General features: G+C 51.4%; 1 protein-coding gene across 1 annotated transcript; it reads left to right on the forward strand.

Annotated features, from left to right (window-relative positions):
• Positions 1-4621: 4621 nt before the first annotated feature.
• Positions 4622-15975, forward strand: FAM110A (family with sequence similarity 110 member A). The gene is made up of 2 exons (XM_069496071.1): positions 4622-4857; positions 14412-15975. The coding sequence occupies exon 2, from the start codon at positions 14509-14511 to the stop codon at positions 15394-15396; it is 888 nt and encodes a 295-aa protein (XP_069352172.1). The 5' UTR covers positions 4622-4857; positions 14412-14508; the 3' UTR covers positions 15397-15975.
• Positions 15976-18563: the final 2588 nt, after the last annotated feature.

Here is an 18563-nt window from a genome sequence, read left to right on the forward strand (position 1 = left end):
GCAAAGCAGTGTGAGGGCCAGTGGCTGCAGCCAGGTGGGCTGAAGGGGAGGGTGTGGCAGCAGATGAGGGTGACGAGGATCAGCTCCCAAAGGCCATGATCTTCAGAGCATGCTGGGGAGCCCTTGATGGTTTTGGACAGGTGGTGATACCACAAGACACACTGCCTCACGGGCTCACACTAATGAAGCAACCACCTAAGAACAGCAGCCGCAGGATGCTGAAGGCCAGCCAGGGTGCTGGGTGGCCTACAGGCACCATCTGTGCCTCTCACAGGCCTGGAAAGCAGGCATCATTAACTCCCATTTTACAGGAGAGAAAACTGAGGCATAGAAAGATAAAGGAATTTGCCCATGACCACAAATGTTTGCTCTGGCTGTTGCACTCCTCTCCACCTGCCCTTGTCTATGAAGCTGCCCTGTCTGCTCAGTTGTCCTCGGCCCTGGCTATACCTGGGGTGGCAGAGTGCATTTCCCCAGGGTGGCCACACCGACATATAGGCATACCTCAATTTATGGTGCTTCACAGATACTGTGTTTTTTTTACAAATTGAAGGTTTGTGGACACCCTTCACCCATTAGATCTACTGGTGCCATTTTTCCAACAGCATGTGCTCATTTCATGTCTCTGTGTCAGCATTTTTTAGCAATAAAGTGGTGTTTTTTTTAGCAATAAAATATTTTTAATTAAGGTCTGTACTTTTTTTAGACATAATGCTATTGCACACTTAACAGAGTACAGTACAGGGTAAGCATAACTTTATATGTATGTACTGGGAAACCGAAAAGATTGTGTGACTTGCTTTTTATTGTGATATGCACTTTTTTGTAGCGGTCTGGAACTGAACCTGCAGTATCTCCAAGGTATGTCTGTATCTCACATCCCACATGCTCAGCCAATAGAAGATGTCTGAAGTGATGGTGGGTGGCTTCGGAGGCCAGGCCATAAAATCCTTCACAACTTCTGTGATCTCGGGGCTTGCTGGTTCTGAGAGAAGCCAGCGGCTACGCCATGAGGACGCTATGCCACTATGTGAAGCTACCCTGTGGTGTAGGCCATCTGGAGAGGGAAGGAGGCCCCCAGTGTGTATCTGCACAAACCTGCCGGCCACAAAGGTGAACCAGCCTCACCCAGCCTTCAGATGAGACCTTGTGGGAGACCCTGAGAGAATCCCATTGTTCCATTTGCCATTCCCATAGCCCTGTGGCCAGGCAATTAACTTGTGGTTGTCCCTCACCTCCCCCCCTTATTTTTTTATGTCAATAGCAATGCTATAGTAAATATTCTTGTCAAATCGTTCTAAATCTCCTTCATTATTTGGTTAGGATCAATTTCTAAAAGCACAGTTGCTGGATTAGAGTACAGGCCCATTGATGCAGCATTTATTTATTTTAGAAATGTGCCTGCATTGTCCTCCAGAAAGGACATCTCCATTTACTTTCTCACCCACAGTGTTTGGAAAGACATATTTTAGGCTGAATTTTCTTTTATTCACTTCCTTATTGTGTTCTTTCATAGAATATGTTACTTATTTTTTTTTAAATAGATAATACATTTACAAAGTACAAAATCCAAAAGATATAAAAAATATTTTCTAAAAAGCTTTCCTCCCTCCCTTGTCCCTTAGTCGGCCCAAGCCATCATTGGGACCAGTTTCTAGTGGGTCAATCCAGAAAGGTTCAGATGCAAGTAAATATATATAAAGAGAACACCCTTTAAATTAAATTAAACAAATGATAATAGAGCCACGAGGTGCACAGGAGACAGAGAGCTGACATCTGAGGCTGATTTCATCTCAGTTTCGAGTTAAGTGGAGAAAACTGCCAAGGTCAGGGTTCTGGAGGAGGCAAAATCCACATGCTGAATGAGCCACGGGCTTGTCAACAGGGCGAGATGTTATTGTCGCCTGTGTGCTGCATCAGGATGAGGCCATAAGGATGGCCCAGCTCCCTCTGATCTGGGTGCAGGTATTGACAGTTTGTCCACTTTCTTATTCTTACGGGCTCTCCCTCCCCACGCTCAAGGTCGGGGGAGGGAAGGACTAAGATGCTTTGAATAGCTCTGAATTGGTACCGGGTGCTTGATAAATTCTTGAAAATAGAGGACATCACTAGTATGCTGTTGGCACGTAGATGCCCGTAGTGTACCCAAATGATTTCTCTTTATGTGGCCTAATTTGGGATCCTGGCAAAGTTCCTTCTGTCCTCCGCTTGCCTCACTTTCTTAATCTTGGAATGAGGCTGATGGGTTTTGTTTTGTCTTGTTTATTCTAAGCTCTAGGGTATGCAGGGGAGAGGCTAACTTTGCAGATGCAGGGTCAGCAGGGCCTTTATCCACGCATCTCACAGATCTCCCAACCCCTGATTAAATTACATATCTCAGAGAAGAATCTGATCAACACCATTGTTGTCATTCCCGTTTAATGACAGGGAAACCAAGGTCTGGGAGGCACCAGGGTGATGTGTTCACATGGTCATGTGCTTCTGTAAAAATTTCCAAAGTAAAGCATTTTAACCTCACTCTGTTAAAATCTCTAACTCCTTCTACTCCAACTTCTTTTGTGAGTTGACGTTGAGGTAGGTGAGAATAGTTTAGGTATCTGCCTAAGAGGATCTTACCTTTAGTTTGGGTTTAGTGGGATATATTTATATTATTTCCAGTCACTTTTGTGAATAATTAAATTATTACTAACTGGCCTGGTATAGAAATGGCTTCCAGAAATACCCTTACTGAGTGCACTGAGCAGACTCAACTTGGCGTTGTGACATGCCGCTGCAGGGTCAGAGGTCATATATCAGTATATGTGAGTGTCTTACAGAGCTCAATGCCACAATGATATTGCAGTAGAGGAGAGGTTTAAAATGCATACATGGAGCCAGAGCTAGTTTACGGTAAGCATTACAGATGTATGTCAAACAGGTAATTCATAAAAGTAATGTTATTTTTCTGGGATTTTTTAATGCTTGTGGAATTTGTCATTTGTTGGGGTTTCTTGTCTCTTTCTACTCAAATATTCTCTTTATTACTTAATTTATTTGTAATTTAGCATTACTTTTCTTAAAGAAGTGCCCTGAAGTTGTGTAAGCATCAGGAAGTACCAAGCCTAGATCTGCCCTGCTCAGTTTTCTCTTGTATCTTATAGGATCACAGGATTCCCCTTGCCAACCGGTTCTCCATGTTTACAAGGGAATAGAACAGAGTGGTTAAAAAGACTTGCTCTGGATTCAGACAGACCTTAGTTTTCTCAGATGTAAAAATAATAATGGGATCTCTGTCCTTGGATAGTCATGAAGTCAAATGAGATAATGTGTGTAAAGCCTTGAACACAATCTAGCAGGGGGCGCAGTTAATGCCAGGTTTGATACTTAGTCCTCACAGATACAGATTCCCTATCTATGATGGTTGTCTCTTCTGATTTGGTTGGTGTCCATGCCAGAGTGCACAATCATTATTAGCTATAGATATATTATTAGCCCTCTCCTCTGTCTGTCCAAGGCATGTACACAGTAAGTGCTCAATTATTGACAATCCAATCAAAGGATGAAAGACACCTGCTGGAATAGAAAACAGACGCTGGCTCCAACTTGAGCAATGCAGACCCAGACAGTGACTGATATCTGTAAAATTTCCTCACCTTCAAGGGCTTTTACAATTAATTTATTCTAATCTCCATAAAAATGTTTTTTTTGTTGTTGTTGATATATTCAAGTGTTGAAAATTTGGAAAAATCCACAACACAAAGAAGAAAGTAACTGCAGTTATTAGAAATTATTACATATACATATATATTACAGTTATGAATTTAACATATATTTATACTGTACATAGTGCTTTGAAACATATTGTGCTTTTAAGAATTTAATACTTCCTTAGCATTTCCCCATATCTTTAAATATCTTTTAACTACATCATTTTTAATGGCTGCATAATATTCCTCATCAGAAAGTGGGGATAATTAAAAAAAAAAAAAAAAGGTACTGTCTCAGAGGGTTATGTCATAAGCCCTGACAAGAGTTATGTCGTGTAAAGCTACCTGGCATATAAAAAGCACAATTAAGTTAGCTCTCTGCCCCAGAATGGACTTACCTAATCAACCCCCTTTCTGTAGGCAGTGAAGTCGATCCTATTATTTTGCTGTGATGAATAACGCTGGACAATATTAATCTTTGCTCATATCTTTGGTCATTTCCTTTGTAAATTTCGGAATTGCTGGATATGCACATTTGCACACTCACTCATCATTACGCAATTAGGGAAACAGAGGAAGGGACTTGCCCCGGGTCACATAGCGAGTTGGCTTCAAAGACAGGACTAGGGACCGGCTCAGGAGCTCTGACTAGTGCTCTTCCAGCTGGGGACCCTGAGGAAGTCCCCGCTGGAAGGGGGAGGGAGAAGGAAGGGAACGAACCAGGCGCCCGGGCTGAAGCAGAGGCCGGAAGCACGTGGGGCCAGCTGGGCGGAGCGGAGCAGGGCTGCAGAGCCGCGCTCTTCCTGCAGGCGGCCGAAGCTAAGCGGTCGCCTGGCAACCCGGGCGGCGCGGCGTTCGAACGGAAGCGAGGAGCCAATCAGGAAGTCCGGGGCGAACCATTCCCGCGATGGGGCGGGGGAGTGCAGCGTGCTCATTTCCCCTTCCTCAGGGCCCCGGGGACCTTCGCTCAGGTGGTGGCTTTCCGACAGTCAGGGCCACCTGCTCATCACTGGTGTGGAGGGCACCTCCGAAGAGGCCCCTAGAGGTCCCCACGCGGGGCCGGGGCCTCCTGGGCCGCGTTGGGAGTGGCCACTCCCGGCCCGGGTCCGAGCTGTCAGCCTCTCCAATCCCCGCACGGGAGAAGCCGGGACACGCCTAGCGCGGGCTCCAGGTGAGGGCGTGGGCGGTCTGGGGCACGAGCCCGGGGTCAGGGGGCTCTGTTCACTGAGTGCCTGCTGTATGCGTCCTCCCGGAGTCGTATCTGCGTACCATTTCACAGATGAGGAGGCTGAGGCTCAGAGAGGCAGATGTCCTGGCCCGGCGAGGTCTGGCAGAGAATCCAATTCAAGTCTTTCCGCTCCACCTCGCAGTCAAAGCGGATCTAGATTTGCCTTGAGAGGCCCAGACGGGCAACTAGTGGTCACTTTCTCAGCCTTTTATCATCAGGGACATGGCCCGCGGAACCCTGGCTGTATCACCTGTCCCCCACGCCTCTCACCGTCCTCGGGATACCCCTCCTGGACATCGGTCCTCCCTTATCCAGAACGTCAGGGGTTGGACTCAGGGCTCATTTGGGGCCCTTTTGCCTACGAGGTTCTGAATGCCAGCGCTTCCCCTCTCAGAGAACCTCTCTTTGAGGATCAGATGGGACTGACATTTTTGAGCTAGATGTAGCTGGGTAGCAGATTCCCCAGCTGAGGGAAGGGGTAGAGTCAGCCCCTAAACCAAAGCTGCTAGGCACCAGAGACTTTGGAGTGGGATTGGGGCCGGGTCTCTCCCAGGTGGAGCACCGGGTCTAGGCCAGTTCCTGCTCTGCCTCCTGGGAACACATCCAGCGCCCACCCTTCCCCCTTCACCTCAGGTTGCTATATTGTTGGTCTCCTTTTGTAGATGGAGAAACTGAGGTTCTAAGAAGTTAAGCCCCTTGGCAACACAGGGCTTGGCTCCTAGTCCCTCTGGCTTCAATCTTAGAATCCTTGACACTCACAATCACTGGATTTGAGAGTCTTGCATCTATTCACAAGGGAGTTATTTATCCTCTCTCCTTTTGATTTTCCTCCTGGCTTTGGGGAGAGGAGTTCAGGGAGTTCACAAGTCTTTCGTTTATTCTTTCAACAAATATTTATTGACTTCATATACCTTGCCCTCCCCTGGCATGTTTTGTTTTTATCAAAGCATTTACTCTATCTTATGTTCTATATGTTTTACTTATTAGTGATTTATTATCTTCTTCCATGGGAATGTATTGTATGGCAGAGTCTAGGATGAAGTGATTGAGGTACTCATCACCAGTGCAAAATTTAGGGGTGCCCAAAACCTCAGTATTAAAGATAACAACTAAAGCTAACATTTCCTGACCATTTGCTGTGTGTTCTGCTGGTGGGAGGTCAACTCAGACAGCCTCTGTGGAGCATAGTCCCCCCATCTCTGTCACCATTGCGAGTGTATCCCCCCAACCCACCTGTCCCACTCTAGGCAAAATGGTACAGGTGCAGTGATGTTGCCCTGTGGTGCATAATAGGCAGAAAGTGGGCACATGCTAAGTGGTCTGGGTAGGGGCTGATGGGAAGTCATGCTGTGTAGCTGTGAAAAAAGATGTGGATGCTCTTTATGTATTGATATGGCACCAAGAATGTCATATATTATTGAGCAAAAAGAGCAAGATAAAAACTGTACACACAGCATGATGCCATACAGGTAAGAAAAGAGAAAGAATATATGTTCATACTTGGTTGTATCTGCCTAAAATCTCCCTGGAAGGATACACAACTGTCTGGTCACAGTGGTACCTGCAGGGAGGAGAACTAGGGGACAAGGATGGGAGTTTTGTTTTGTTTTGTTTTAGTTTTTTACTTGTTCTCTTTATGGTTTTTGAATTTTAGGCTTGTGCATGTATCACCTGGTTGAAAATTATATATATGTGTGTATATATATGTATATGTAAAGTATATATATAAAAAATTATGAGAGTACTGCTCTGTCACTGACTTGCCATGTGACTTTGGGCAAGTTTCTTCACATCTCTGTGCTGAGATAAGAAGCCATGATGGTGAGTTCAGGCCTGGGCAGAGGGCAATCTGGGACAGGAAGTGGGCTTGGCTGTAGGTCTGCCTCAACCCTCTCCTTTCCCAACCTGTGTGCCAGACCCTTCCCTAAGGCCTTGCATGTGATATCACTCTCATTCAGTCCCCACAGCAAGCCCTTTTGTCCCCATTGTGCAACCTCAGGTACAAACCGAGGCCCAGAAGATCTAGTTGGTGGGCATATCCATGGACCCGGGCATCCACACCCACACCCTCCCACAGCCTGTCACCTCTTGCTTCCTGAGGTTTGTGCAAAGCCGCCCTGGGCAAAGCTGACTCCTGGGCAGGCCAGGGCACGAGCGTCTGGGGAGACTCCAGAAATAGCTCAGGGCCTGGCGTGGCCCTGGAGGATGCCCGGCTGGGTGTCTGTGACCTGGACAGCTGGGCTGAAATTGAGCTGGGGCTGCCCTATGAGCTGGCCCCCTGGCCGCTGCCTGGAGCCTTCCTGATCCTTGTTGGGGGCAGGTGAGGGCCTCCATGTCTCTGCTCAAGTCTGGGGAAAGAGAGAAGCAGGTGGAAGGAAGGGGGTGGGAGTGCTGAATGTCATGAAAATTATAAATGTCAGAAACCACACTTCTCATGTCCTCAACAAAGATAAAAATCACTGACACTCCTTGAGCACTTGCTATGTGCTAAGTACTTTACAAGTATGAGCTCATTTATTTCCTTCAACTCTGTGATGTAGAGTAGTTACTGCTGTTTTATTTTCATCTTGCAGAGAGGAAACTGAGCACAAGAGAGGTTTAATGATTCCAGAGGTGGAACGTGAATCCAGGGAGCCCAGTTCCAGCTTTTGCACTGTTTTTTTTTTTTTTCTTTTTTTTGTGAATGTGGTAAAATGTATATAAAATTTACCATTTTAACCACTTTTAAGTATATAGTTCAGTGGCTTTAAGTGCATTCACATTGTTGCAAAACCATCACCACCATCCATCTTCAGAGTGTTTTCATCTTCCCAAACTGAAACTCTCTATCCAATAAACACTAATTCCCATTTCCCTTCCCACTATCCCCTGGCAACCACCATTCTATTGTGTTTCTATGAATTTGACTACTCTAGGTACCTCATATAAATGGAATCATACCGTGTTTGTCCTGTTGTGTCCGACTCATTTCACTTAGCTTAATGTTTTCAAGTTTCATCCATGTTGTAGCATGTGTCAGAATTCACTTTTTAAGACTGAATAATATTTTATTTTATGTAAATACCACATTTTGCTTAACCATTCATCCCTTGATGGACACCTGGGTTGTTTTTGGCTATTGTGACTAATGCTGCTCTGAACATGGGTGTACAAATATCTGTTTTTGAGTCCTTGCTTTTAATTCTTTTGGGTACATATCCAGAAGTAGAATTCCTGGATGATCCTACGATAATTCTATGTTTAATTTTTTGAGGAACCACCAGAGTTTTTCACAGTGACTGCAATATTTTACATTTTAATCAATGATGCACAAGGTTCTGATTTCTTGACATCCTTACCAACACCTGTTTTTTGTTTTTTTTTTTCTGTTTGTATATTTTTTGGTAGTGACCATCCTGGTGGATGTGATATAGTATCTCATTGTGGTTTTGATTTACATTTCCCTAGTGATTGATGATGTTGAGCATCTTTTCTGGTGCGTGTTAGCTGTTAGTGTATCTTCTTTGGAGAAATGTCTATTCAAGTGACTGCAGTTTTAACCATTACTCTTAGATTTGTAACCTCTGAGAGTAATGGATTAGCATTCTGGGCTGATGAAGGCCTCACCCAGGAGCTGGGCACTGGAGGATTTGCTTGAATGTATGGTTATCACAGCTCATACTTGCTGACATTTGTCATGCACAACCCTCACACTGGGAGGGAGGCACTGTTGTAAGTCCCATTCGCCAGTTGGGGAAACTGAGGCATGGAGAAGTTGAGTATCTTACCTAAAGTCTCTTAGCTAATCATTGGTGGAGTTGGGATTTGAACGGGTTCTGGAGTCCATGCTATACCCTACAGAGGTGGCCAGGGGGGTAGAGTGGGAAAGGGCACTGCAGGAGCAGAACCAGCATGTGCAGAGATTTGGACGTGGTGTCTTTGGAGAAAGAATAGGGCTTGGCTAGAAGTAGCCAGAGCCCAGCTTGAATGGGGGTGACTCACTGTTGAAGGAAGAGTGAGAAGGAAGAGCGAGACAGCCAGGAGCAGCATTGGGGATTAGGGGGGAGGCTTGGTGCCAGAGACCTTGGCCTTTCTTTTTTCTTCCCATGACATATTTATTCATAACAAAGGAAAAATATTAATTATGACTATACAGTGGAGAAATCTTGTAGCTACTACCGTAACCAACGAATTGGCTGATCCCTAAGGTTAGGACAAACTGTCGTCAAATGCCTCCTGCTATGACGCACTGAGAAGGACACAACGTCACCTCTGTGTTATTCCAGACAGATATGTTTAACTTGTTTCTTTTTTATTGAGGTATGATCGACATACAAAAAGGCTGTGTGTATTGAATGCATCCATTTTGATAAGTGGCCTTGGCCTTTGGACTGGGTTCCAGTCCGGCTACTTGGTCAATAGTGTTTCCTCTTGTGTTTGGTCCCTGGAGGAATAAAATGTGTCAGGAGGTGATGGAGCTCCCAGTCCAGTGGGAGATAGGAAACAAGCGATAGGTAAATGAATATCTAAAGTGGCAGGATGTGATGAATACCTGGAAAGGAACAGATGGGTGGGAGAGTTGGTGGGAGCTTCTCAGGTTGGTCAGGGAGGCCTCTCGGAGAAGACGACATTTGAGGTAAGATCTGAAGGAGGTGAGGGAAGGGGTTCTAGGCAGAGAATGGCTGGTGCAAAGGTCCTGGGGCAGAAAAGACCTTGGTGTGTTCAGAAACAGCCCTCAAGGGAGGGCTTTGTGGCTGGAGCTGGAAAGAGGTTGGAGATGAGGTGGGAGAGTTGGGCAAGGCCTGGGTCCTGGAGGGCTGAGGGACAAGTGGGGAGTTTGGATTTTATTCTAAGGGAGCCACAGGAGGGTTTAAGCACAGCAATGATGACATCTGATTTCTGTTGGGAAAACATTGCCATTATTGCCCCCATTTTACAGCTGAGGAAACTGAGACCCAGAACCATATCCAGGGAGTATTTCCTATGGTGGTCTCTCCCTCTGGGGCCTAGGCAAGGAGGCTGTAGATTCTTTAAGAGTCTCCTTGGTGGCTCATCTGGTGAGTGGCCAAAGCCCACCACTAAAAACACTGCTTCTTCCCCCTCCCCAGAGTTGAGCCTGGGTTCAAATCATGGCTCTGTCATTTACAGCTGCGTGACCTCAGGCAAGTGGCTTTACCTCTCTGAGCCTTAGTTTTCTTAGCTGTAAAATGGGCATAATAGCAGTACCTACCTCACAGGTAGGTGTGGGGGTTAAGCCAATTAACATGTATAAAGAGCTTAGAACAGTGTCTGGTACAAAGAAAGTACTCAGAAGAGGTTAGTTCTTTCCTATTTTATTATGAAAATTGTTACTGTTGCTTTGCTGTTACTACTATTAGTGCCTGAAGGAGCCTCCTCTCCCCTCCCCCCATTTTTGCCTCGGTGGAGGGCCAGACAGGGACCCAGTGGGCCACTGTGGAGGATGATGGTCTGATAGCCCCCACTCCGGTAAAATCAGGGCCTGGAGGAGGTTGCCTAGGCTGGACTTCCCAGGGTGACTTTGGGCTGGAGATGCAGCCCATCCCAGCCTCAGTTTTCCATTAGTGAAAGGGGGGGCAACGATAGAGCTCACTTCATAGGAATTGTTGGGAAGATTAAAATGGGTTAATCCAAGAAAAGCGCTTTCTCATGTCTGGCACAGTGAACAGTAACTGGCGGTCGTTGTGACAGTCGGGGGTGGGGGGGAGAATCAGTTTTTCCACCTCAAAGATGGGTGCGCTTGCCCGGCCACCGGGACCGGTGCGCCAGGTGTGCGGTGGGCGGGTCCCGGCTCCGGGAAGAGCTTCCCGGGGTGGGCCTGGAGCGGATGGGACCCGGCTGCCGGCGCGCCGGGGCTCGGATTCTGGCCCCTGCCTGGTTTACCTTCCCCCTTTCGAGTGATACCTGGGCCGGCGGGTTCACCTGCCCGCGGCCGCCGGAAGTTGCGCAAACGCAGGTTACCTGAGCCCCAGGTGGGCCGAGCCGGAGGAACGCAGGTCAGCGGCGGCTGCGCGGGCACAGCCAGGTACGTGCTGGCTGGGGCGGGGGCGCCCAGCTGGGGTAGGGGCCCGCCCGGGCACCCCTCCCTCCCCGGGACGGCGGGGACCGGGCAGAGATTCACCTCTGGGCCTAAACAGGACCGCAGGGATCGTGCCACCAGCTCCCTGATTTGAGAGCCAGCCCAACCCGGGCTCAGAGAGGGGCGGTGGGAGGCGGGTGTCACACAGCGCCGCCCCGCTCGGGGGGCCCCCTTCGTCTCCGGGAGTTCCCAGGATTACCCCGAAGTGAGGGAGAGCAGAAGCCAGGCTCGGGATCGGAGTTTCCCCCACTCCCTTCCGCGGCTCCTGAGGCTGACGCCGGGCGAGCCGGTGGGGAGGGGCTGTGGGCCGGGGATGCTAAGGAAAGGGCCCCGGGCCGGCGCGTCTGGGACATTCCCGGGCCGCGTTTGAATCCGCGGGTGGGCGTTGGGCGGTGAGAGGAGGCCTCAGAGGGGACACTGAGTCCCATCTGGGGACTGGGACCCCTGACTTCTCCTCGCAGAAGCCTCTGCTCCTCCGTTTGCCTAACTGTGACATGGGGCTGCTCAGGTCAGCTCACTGGTTAGCCTCTATCATGTGCCTCCTTTGTCAGCGGCTCGGGCTGGGACAGACCCTTCTGGCGCGTGCTTAGAGACCCCCGCATGAGGGGCGGTCTGCGGACTCGGATGGTCAAAGTCATAATAAAGACAGGGAGTCTGGTTCATGCAGTGCCGCCTTTTAGTCGGGTGCTGGGGAACGTCCTCAACCTGTTTGATCTCTCCATCCTTACTGTGACCTGGAGGCTCGGGAAGGTCTATTTTTAATCGCATTTCACAGATAAGGAAACCGAGTCTGTTAAGAGGCGCAGCTGCTTGCTCAAGGCACACAGCGGGCGAGTGGGCGAACCAGAGGCTGGCGGGCTAGCAGCCCCAAAGCTGGGCTTGGCCCTCACATCTGTCCAGGCCCCTCTGGTGGGGACGCTGGGGACAGCTGATCAGGCCACAGGGATTGGGGAACTGAGCAGGGCCGTGTTTGGGGCTTCTATCCTGGCTCTGCCCCTCTGACCTCCTTCCTCCCTCTTTCCCTGATGGTGCCCGGGAGGGAACTGCCACCGCCAACGAGTTGGACTGGTTTGGGAGGTGTCAGCCCGGGGGTGGGGCACAGTCTGGCTGCCTCTGCAGGGCTCTGTAAGGCCACCCTTCCTGTCAGACCCTTGCCGCCTGAGGTCTCCTGTGGGTGGACCCTGAGTGGGGCGAGCCTTCCTGTCCCAGTCCCATCTACTCCATCTCTTCTACCTGGGAAGCAGCCCTGGCTCTGGGCCAACAGCCCCCAAAGTTCTATTCCCAGCTCACCATTGCTGCAGAGCTCTCAAGTTGGTGGTTGGGGGTCCAGAGGGAGGAGGATGGGGCAGATGTGTTTGCAGACATATTTTATTTGCCCAGTACTTGCAATGTTTTAAAAATTATTATTGAATATGCTCTAAAAAGAATCTAGAGTTTTCATGCACTTTGGGATTTCCACCTTCCTAGAACACTGCACCTACCACCTTGGACTCATATGCCTGCAGTGGGCTGGGCGTGCCTCTAGTTCATCCCCAGTCTGCCGGTTCACATCTGGCTCCCTTAGGCAGATCAGTAAGTAAATATTTATTGAATACCTACTGTATGACAAGAGCAATATCTTGAAACTGAGATACAGTGAACAAAACAGACAAAACTCCCTGCCCTCATGGAGCTGACATTTTAGGGGGATGGGGGACAACAAAGAGTATAACAACCATAAACATAATAGAATGAATTATATAGTACTTGAACAGGTGATAAGGAAAAAAGAAATGGGAGGGGGGATCGGTAGTGCTGTGCGGAGAAGCAGGATGCAGTATAGAAATTAGTGTGATTGGAGCAGGCTTCCTATGAATTTGTGTCTTATTTATCTACTCTGGGACTTGGGGCAGTCACTTCTCTGAGTCTCAGTTTCTCCATCTGCAAAATGAGGTAACAATGACCCACAGGCTTGTGGCAGGTTATAGGAGAGGATGGTATCAAATGTGTGGCACACAGTAGGGATCCCTGCCTGCCCACCCCAATCCAGGCTCACCCCTTCCTGGATTCCTGGATGTCTAGATAGGGTTGTCCAATATAGGTTTCTGCCCTGGATAGAAATGCTCTATTCTGTGCTATCTAGTACAGTGACCACTGGCCAGATGTAGCTGTTGAGAACTTGAAATGTGGCTCATGTGATTCAGGAACTGAATTTTAAGTGTTTGTTTAATTTAAATTTAATGTTAAGGTTGAATAGCCACATGCGGATAGTGGCCATTGAGTTGGACAGCACAGGTCTAGGTGGCTTGAACTGCAAGTCCTGTCGGGGAATATCTACACTAAGTACCCCCTTCCCTCCATTTTACAGATGAGAATGTTTGGAACATTTTACAAATGATAAGGTTCCCATCTCCAAGGAGCCTGGGGGTGGGGATGGCTCTTTGTGGCCCCAGCCCTTCCTTGGAAACAGGGACAGGGTTGGCCTGATGCCTGGCATCAGGCCTTGACACTTGGGCAACCATGTGGATGCTTGTGCACCCAGGCGGAGCCGTCTTGCCCATGAGTGCCCATCCCATGGCTGCTGGCAGATCAGAAGTCTGCTGGTTGCCTCCATGCAGAGCTGTGTGATCTTGGGCATTTCCGGCTTCTCTCGGAACAGCATAGCTCAGGGCTTATGTTTCCACCTGACAGGCATCCATCCATCACTGCGGGCCATCCAGGGTCCATACTGGAAGCTGATGGGTGTCTGGACTCCACTGGGGCGGAGGTGGGGATTTTCTGTGCTCCTCCCCTACAAACTCTGCTCCTGTGCCTGGGGCCTGGCGTGTCTAGGCGGGTGGATGGCCCAGCACAGCTTCCTGCCTGGGTGGGTGAGGGGTGGAGGTGGTATCAGGCTCCTGTGGGCAATCCAGGTGGGGTGTGGGGCTCGAGCCCTTCTCTTGGTCACTTAACCCTAATACCCCTGTGCCAGCACCTCCTTGCTCGGAAATAAGGGGCAGAACCATCCACTGGCTTAAGCGAGTTTGGTGTTCTTTCAGGGCTTCAGTTTCCCCATCCGAAAAATGGGGCCCGTTGAGAGGACAGGTTGAGCTGGCTGGTACCCAGCACTGAGCCTGGAGCCTGCTTTGCTCCCCCCCGCCCCCCCCCCGCCTTTTTTTTTTTTTTTTTTGCTCTTTTCTGTTCAGGCCTCCCAGGTCTTTCTTCTCTAGCACCTCTCCCCTCTGCCTCAGCTGGGCCTGGTCCCCTGGGTAGGAGGGAGGGGGTGTGGGTGGGGCCGGGGCCCTTCAGCGGCGGCTTTCTCCTGCTGATTGGCTCTCAGCGAAGCAGGGGCGTGGCCTCTACCTTATAATGGGGAAGGCGTCTTCGCCTCGCTCAGCCCTCGCTCAGCGCGGAGCCTTTGTCTGAGCGCGCTCAGCCGCTCTTTTTCTTTCCTTCACTGCAGCCGTTGCGGGCGTCCAGCTGCCAACTTTCTGCCTGGACCTCTGTCTCCTCATTTTCCCGGTCTCCTCAGACCGAAGCCCTCGGGGTATGTAACAGCCATGCCTGTGGACACGCTGAGCCCCGGAGCCCCCGCCGCCCCCGCCCTACCTTTCCGCCTGCGCACCAAGGTCCCCGGCTACCTGCTACGGAGGCCAGCGGACGGTGGAGCCCGGAAACCGAGTGCTGTGGAGCGCCTGGAGGCCGACAAGGCCAAGTACGTCAAGAGCCTACATGTGGCTAACACGCGCCAGCAACCCGTGCAGCCCCTGCTGTCCAAACAGCCACTCTTTAGCCCTGGGACTCGCCGCACAGTGCTCACACCCAGCCGCCGAGCCCTGCCTGGCCCCGGCCGCCGGCCCCAGCTGGACCTGGACATTCTTAGCAGCCTCATCAACTTTTGTGATAGTCCCGTGTCCCCTGCAGAGGCCAGCCGTACTCCTGGACTGGCAGAGGGAGCTCGCCAGGCCCCCCCAGCCACCCCTCCTCGCCCTCCGCCTACTACGGCTGCGGTCCGCCGAGTGGACGTCCGCCCCCTGCCTGCCTCACCTGCCCGGCCCTGCCCGTCACCGGGCGCTGCTGCAGCCTCCAGCCCAGCCCGGCCACCGGGTTTGCAACGCTCCAAGTCAGACTTGAGCGAGCGCTTCTCTAGGGCAGCAGCTGACCTTGAGCGCTTTTTCAACTTCTGCGGCCTGGACCCAGAGGAGGCACGGGGATTGGGTGTGGCCCACCTGGCACGGGCCAGCTCGGACATCGTGTCCCTGGCCGGGCCCAGTGCTGGGCCCGGCAGCTCGGAGGGAGGCTGCTCCCGCCGCAGCTCCGCTACCGTTGAGGAGCGGGCCCGGGAGCGTGTCCCCTACGGCGTGTCGGTGGTAGAGCGCAACGCCCGCGTGATTAAGTGGCTGTATGGGTTACGGCAGGCAAGGGAGACCCCAGCCGCTGAGGGCTAGGCCTTCGCTGGACTTGGAATTCACCGCAGGACAGATCTTAGAGAGGCAGGCGGCCCGTGACCTCTCTTGCATCCATTGCCTGGGCAGACAGAGGCTGTTCCCTTTGTGAACTTGGTATACAGGCAGAGGCTCAGAGGCTGGACCAGCATCCTCTGGCAAGGACTGACCCTGGAGAGAGTTGCTCTTGACTTTGGACCCCACCCCCACCCCCATATACAAGGTGTTTGACATGAGTGTACCCCTGCTTGGCTCCTCTTGGGGGCTGCATTTGGGGTGCTTCACCGTCCCCACCGACAGTGAGGGGCCAGCGAATCTCACCAAGCCTGTCTCGCCAGTGGCTCTGTTTCCTCTTTCCTTCTTTAGCCTCTCTCCTTTGCTGACTTCCTCTTCCTTACCCAGTGGGTCCTGGTTCCCAGGAATGTACCCTGTGGTGGGGGCAGGGAGGAGAGGGCTTATCTACTGTTTTTCCTGGTCCTTGGAAGCTGGCCTAGGTAGGTAGACTACAGGAGGGACTGGTTAGGAGTCTTCACTGCTCTGACTTCCTTTCTCTTGGTTAATAAACACAAATGCTTGTTTCTCGAGGGCTGGGCCTTCAGACTCTTCTTGTTCACAGGGGAAGGGGTGTGAGAAGTCTATGGGTGTGGCCTTCAAAAGTTAGTAATTTTTTACCCCAAGATCTGGTGGGGCATGAGGTCAGCAACTAGCCTGGCCTGAGACAGGCCCCACAGGGGGAGGGTGTCCTCCTAACTCCCCTGGGAGGCTGGCAGGCCTCCTTCGTAGAGGAAGAAGCAGCCACAGAGTGAATTGGGGTAAAGCTGGAACTAGGACTTGGATTTTTCCCCTGCACCAGGAAGGGGACCTCCAGGGGAAGGACTGACGGGGGTGCTTGGATCCTCCCCCATCCCCTGCCCAGTTCCAAAGGGGAAAGAAGATAAGAGAAGGCAAACCCTGAACTCGAGGTCACATAACCCATAGAGTGGGAGTGGGAAGTGGGAGTTCTTGGAGGAAGAGGGACTTGGGCCAGACAGCACAAAATGAGTGGCGTTGCTCCCAACTCTCGGTGATCCTGGACAAGCCAGTCTCCCTCCTGGGCCTCAGTGGGAGAGTTGGGGCACTGTTATCTGGTCCCTTCCTGCTATATTGCAATAGCTGGGGAAAGGGGGAGGGGCTGGCACTGGGCTTTGAGGTCTCAGCTCCTTCCACCTTCCCACCAGGGCCCCAGCTGGGCACACAAAGGGTGAAAGCCTGGGGTGGCCTCTCCCACCTCCCAGGGTGGGAGTGGGGAGAGTCTGGGTGGTACTTCCTCTCTTGCAGGCTGCCTTGGCTGTGACACTCAGAAACAGGAAGCTCTAATGGGGGCCCTCGTGACAGGTTTGATGTAGGTTTTATTTTAAGCATAAAGAGGAGATTTCCGTTGGGCTGTTGACAAACATCCAGGTCAGCCCAGCTGTCTGTCCGTCCGTCTGTGCACAACTAGCCCCCAGGGGCCTGGGATGGGCCCGGGCAGTTTGGGGAAAGAAGGGGTAATTGGATTATAGAAGAAGATGGTGTTTGAGCTCAGGAGAATGAAGTCTACCCCTCGGTGACACAGATGGGGAGGCTGAAGTGTGAGGAGGGCGGTGACATGTTGACAATGCAAGAGCAAGCTGGGCATGGGGGGTGTGTGTGTGTGTGTGTGTGAGCTAATCCAGGCAGGCTCTGCAGAGGTGGTGCCCCTAGAAGGTGTCAAAGACTAGCTCCTTCAGGCAACCCTGCTAGAGTTCTGTGCAAGTCATTGCCTCTTGCTGTGACCTGACAGCCCCCCAGCAACCAAAGAAGTGGATAGATTGACTGCATTTTACACGTAAAGAAACTGAAGTTTGGGTCACAGGACTGGTGGGTGACCCCTTGTTCCTGGAGGTTTCCAGTGCTGGGCTCATCCTCTCTGAATCCTCAAAGTGGCTTTTCAAGGGTCAGGTATATTGTCAGAGCAGGATGTTGAGCTCAGGGAGGGGTAGGGACATGTGGGCTGTCACACAGCAGGTCTGCAAGACAGCCCGGGGTCATACCCTGGCCTGCCACGCCCCCTGCCCCCCAGTCAGCACACTCCAGATCCTTGATTCTGCCAACACCCCACCCCCACCTCTCTTCCTCATCTTCTCAGCCTTTTCTTCCTGTCGTTTTATTACTGAGCACCTACTGGGTACCCAGCAGTGAGTAAGACAGATACTGTCCCTGCCCTAGTCTGGGGACAGAGAACAGGCAACTATGCAGCAAGCACATAAATGGTCACAGAGTGTAAAGCAGGTACATTCAGGGACTTCTGCCCCGAGACCACAGCTGTCCCCAGGAGCTGGGCCAGGGGACAACTGAAAAGGGCATCAGGCGGGTCTGCTGGGAAGAGAGCAGGGTGGCACCTTGGAAGTGGGGAAGGTGCCAGAATGAGCCCTAACTTTCCCAACAGGTGCCACTTGGTCTTGGGAGGGGTCTTTGGAGGGAACAGGCTGGGGGCTTTCACCACTCGCCCTCTCGCTCCCACCCTGCCAGCTCCCACCCTGCCAACTCGGGGATCTGCGGAAACAGCCCCTCTATTGTTCTGCCTCCAGTTGGAGTGTGAGCCATAGCGAGCAGCAGCCGCTGCTTTTGAGCCCCTCTGAGGGCCTGCAGCTGCTGCCCTGCTCCGGGGGCTGCCTGGCCTCCGCAGCAGCTCCCCCAGGCCAGCCTGGCCCCAGCTGCCTGGCTCCTAATTAGGCAGAGATGAGATCTGCTCCTTGATCCATTTCCCACCAGCTAATTATATACACGTGGGTTTGAGAGCCAGGCAACCTGGCTGCTCACTTCTGTCATGAAGGTGTGATGGGCCCTGGGAAAGGGACTCCCTCTGACCTCAGTTTACCCTTTTGGCAGAGGATGGAATGTAGCTGCAGGGGCCTGTTGCTGTCCTTGGTGAAATGGTCTGTTTCTGCCACTGAGGCACTCAAGGCAGTGACCTGTGTACAGGGGAGCAGGGAGGGGCCGGAGAATTCAGCATTAGGTTCCTGACCCTGGGATCCCAGGGTAGGGTGGGGACATAGCTGAGGCACCGTAACAGCTACCCCCCACCCAGATAGACATGTGCATGGCAGGGCTTAGAGGTTAGAGTGTGCTGGTCCCTCCAGGCCCAAGACACCACACTCCATCCAGGGTTT

The sequence above is a fragment of the Eulemur rufifrons genome, chromosome 20, assembly GCF_041146395.1.
Source record: "Eulemur rufifrons isolate Redbay chromosome 20, OSU_ERuf_1, whole genome shotgun sequence".
Lineage (NCBI taxonomy): Eukaryota > Metazoa > Chordata > Mammalia > Primates > Lemuridae > Eulemur > Eulemur rufifrons.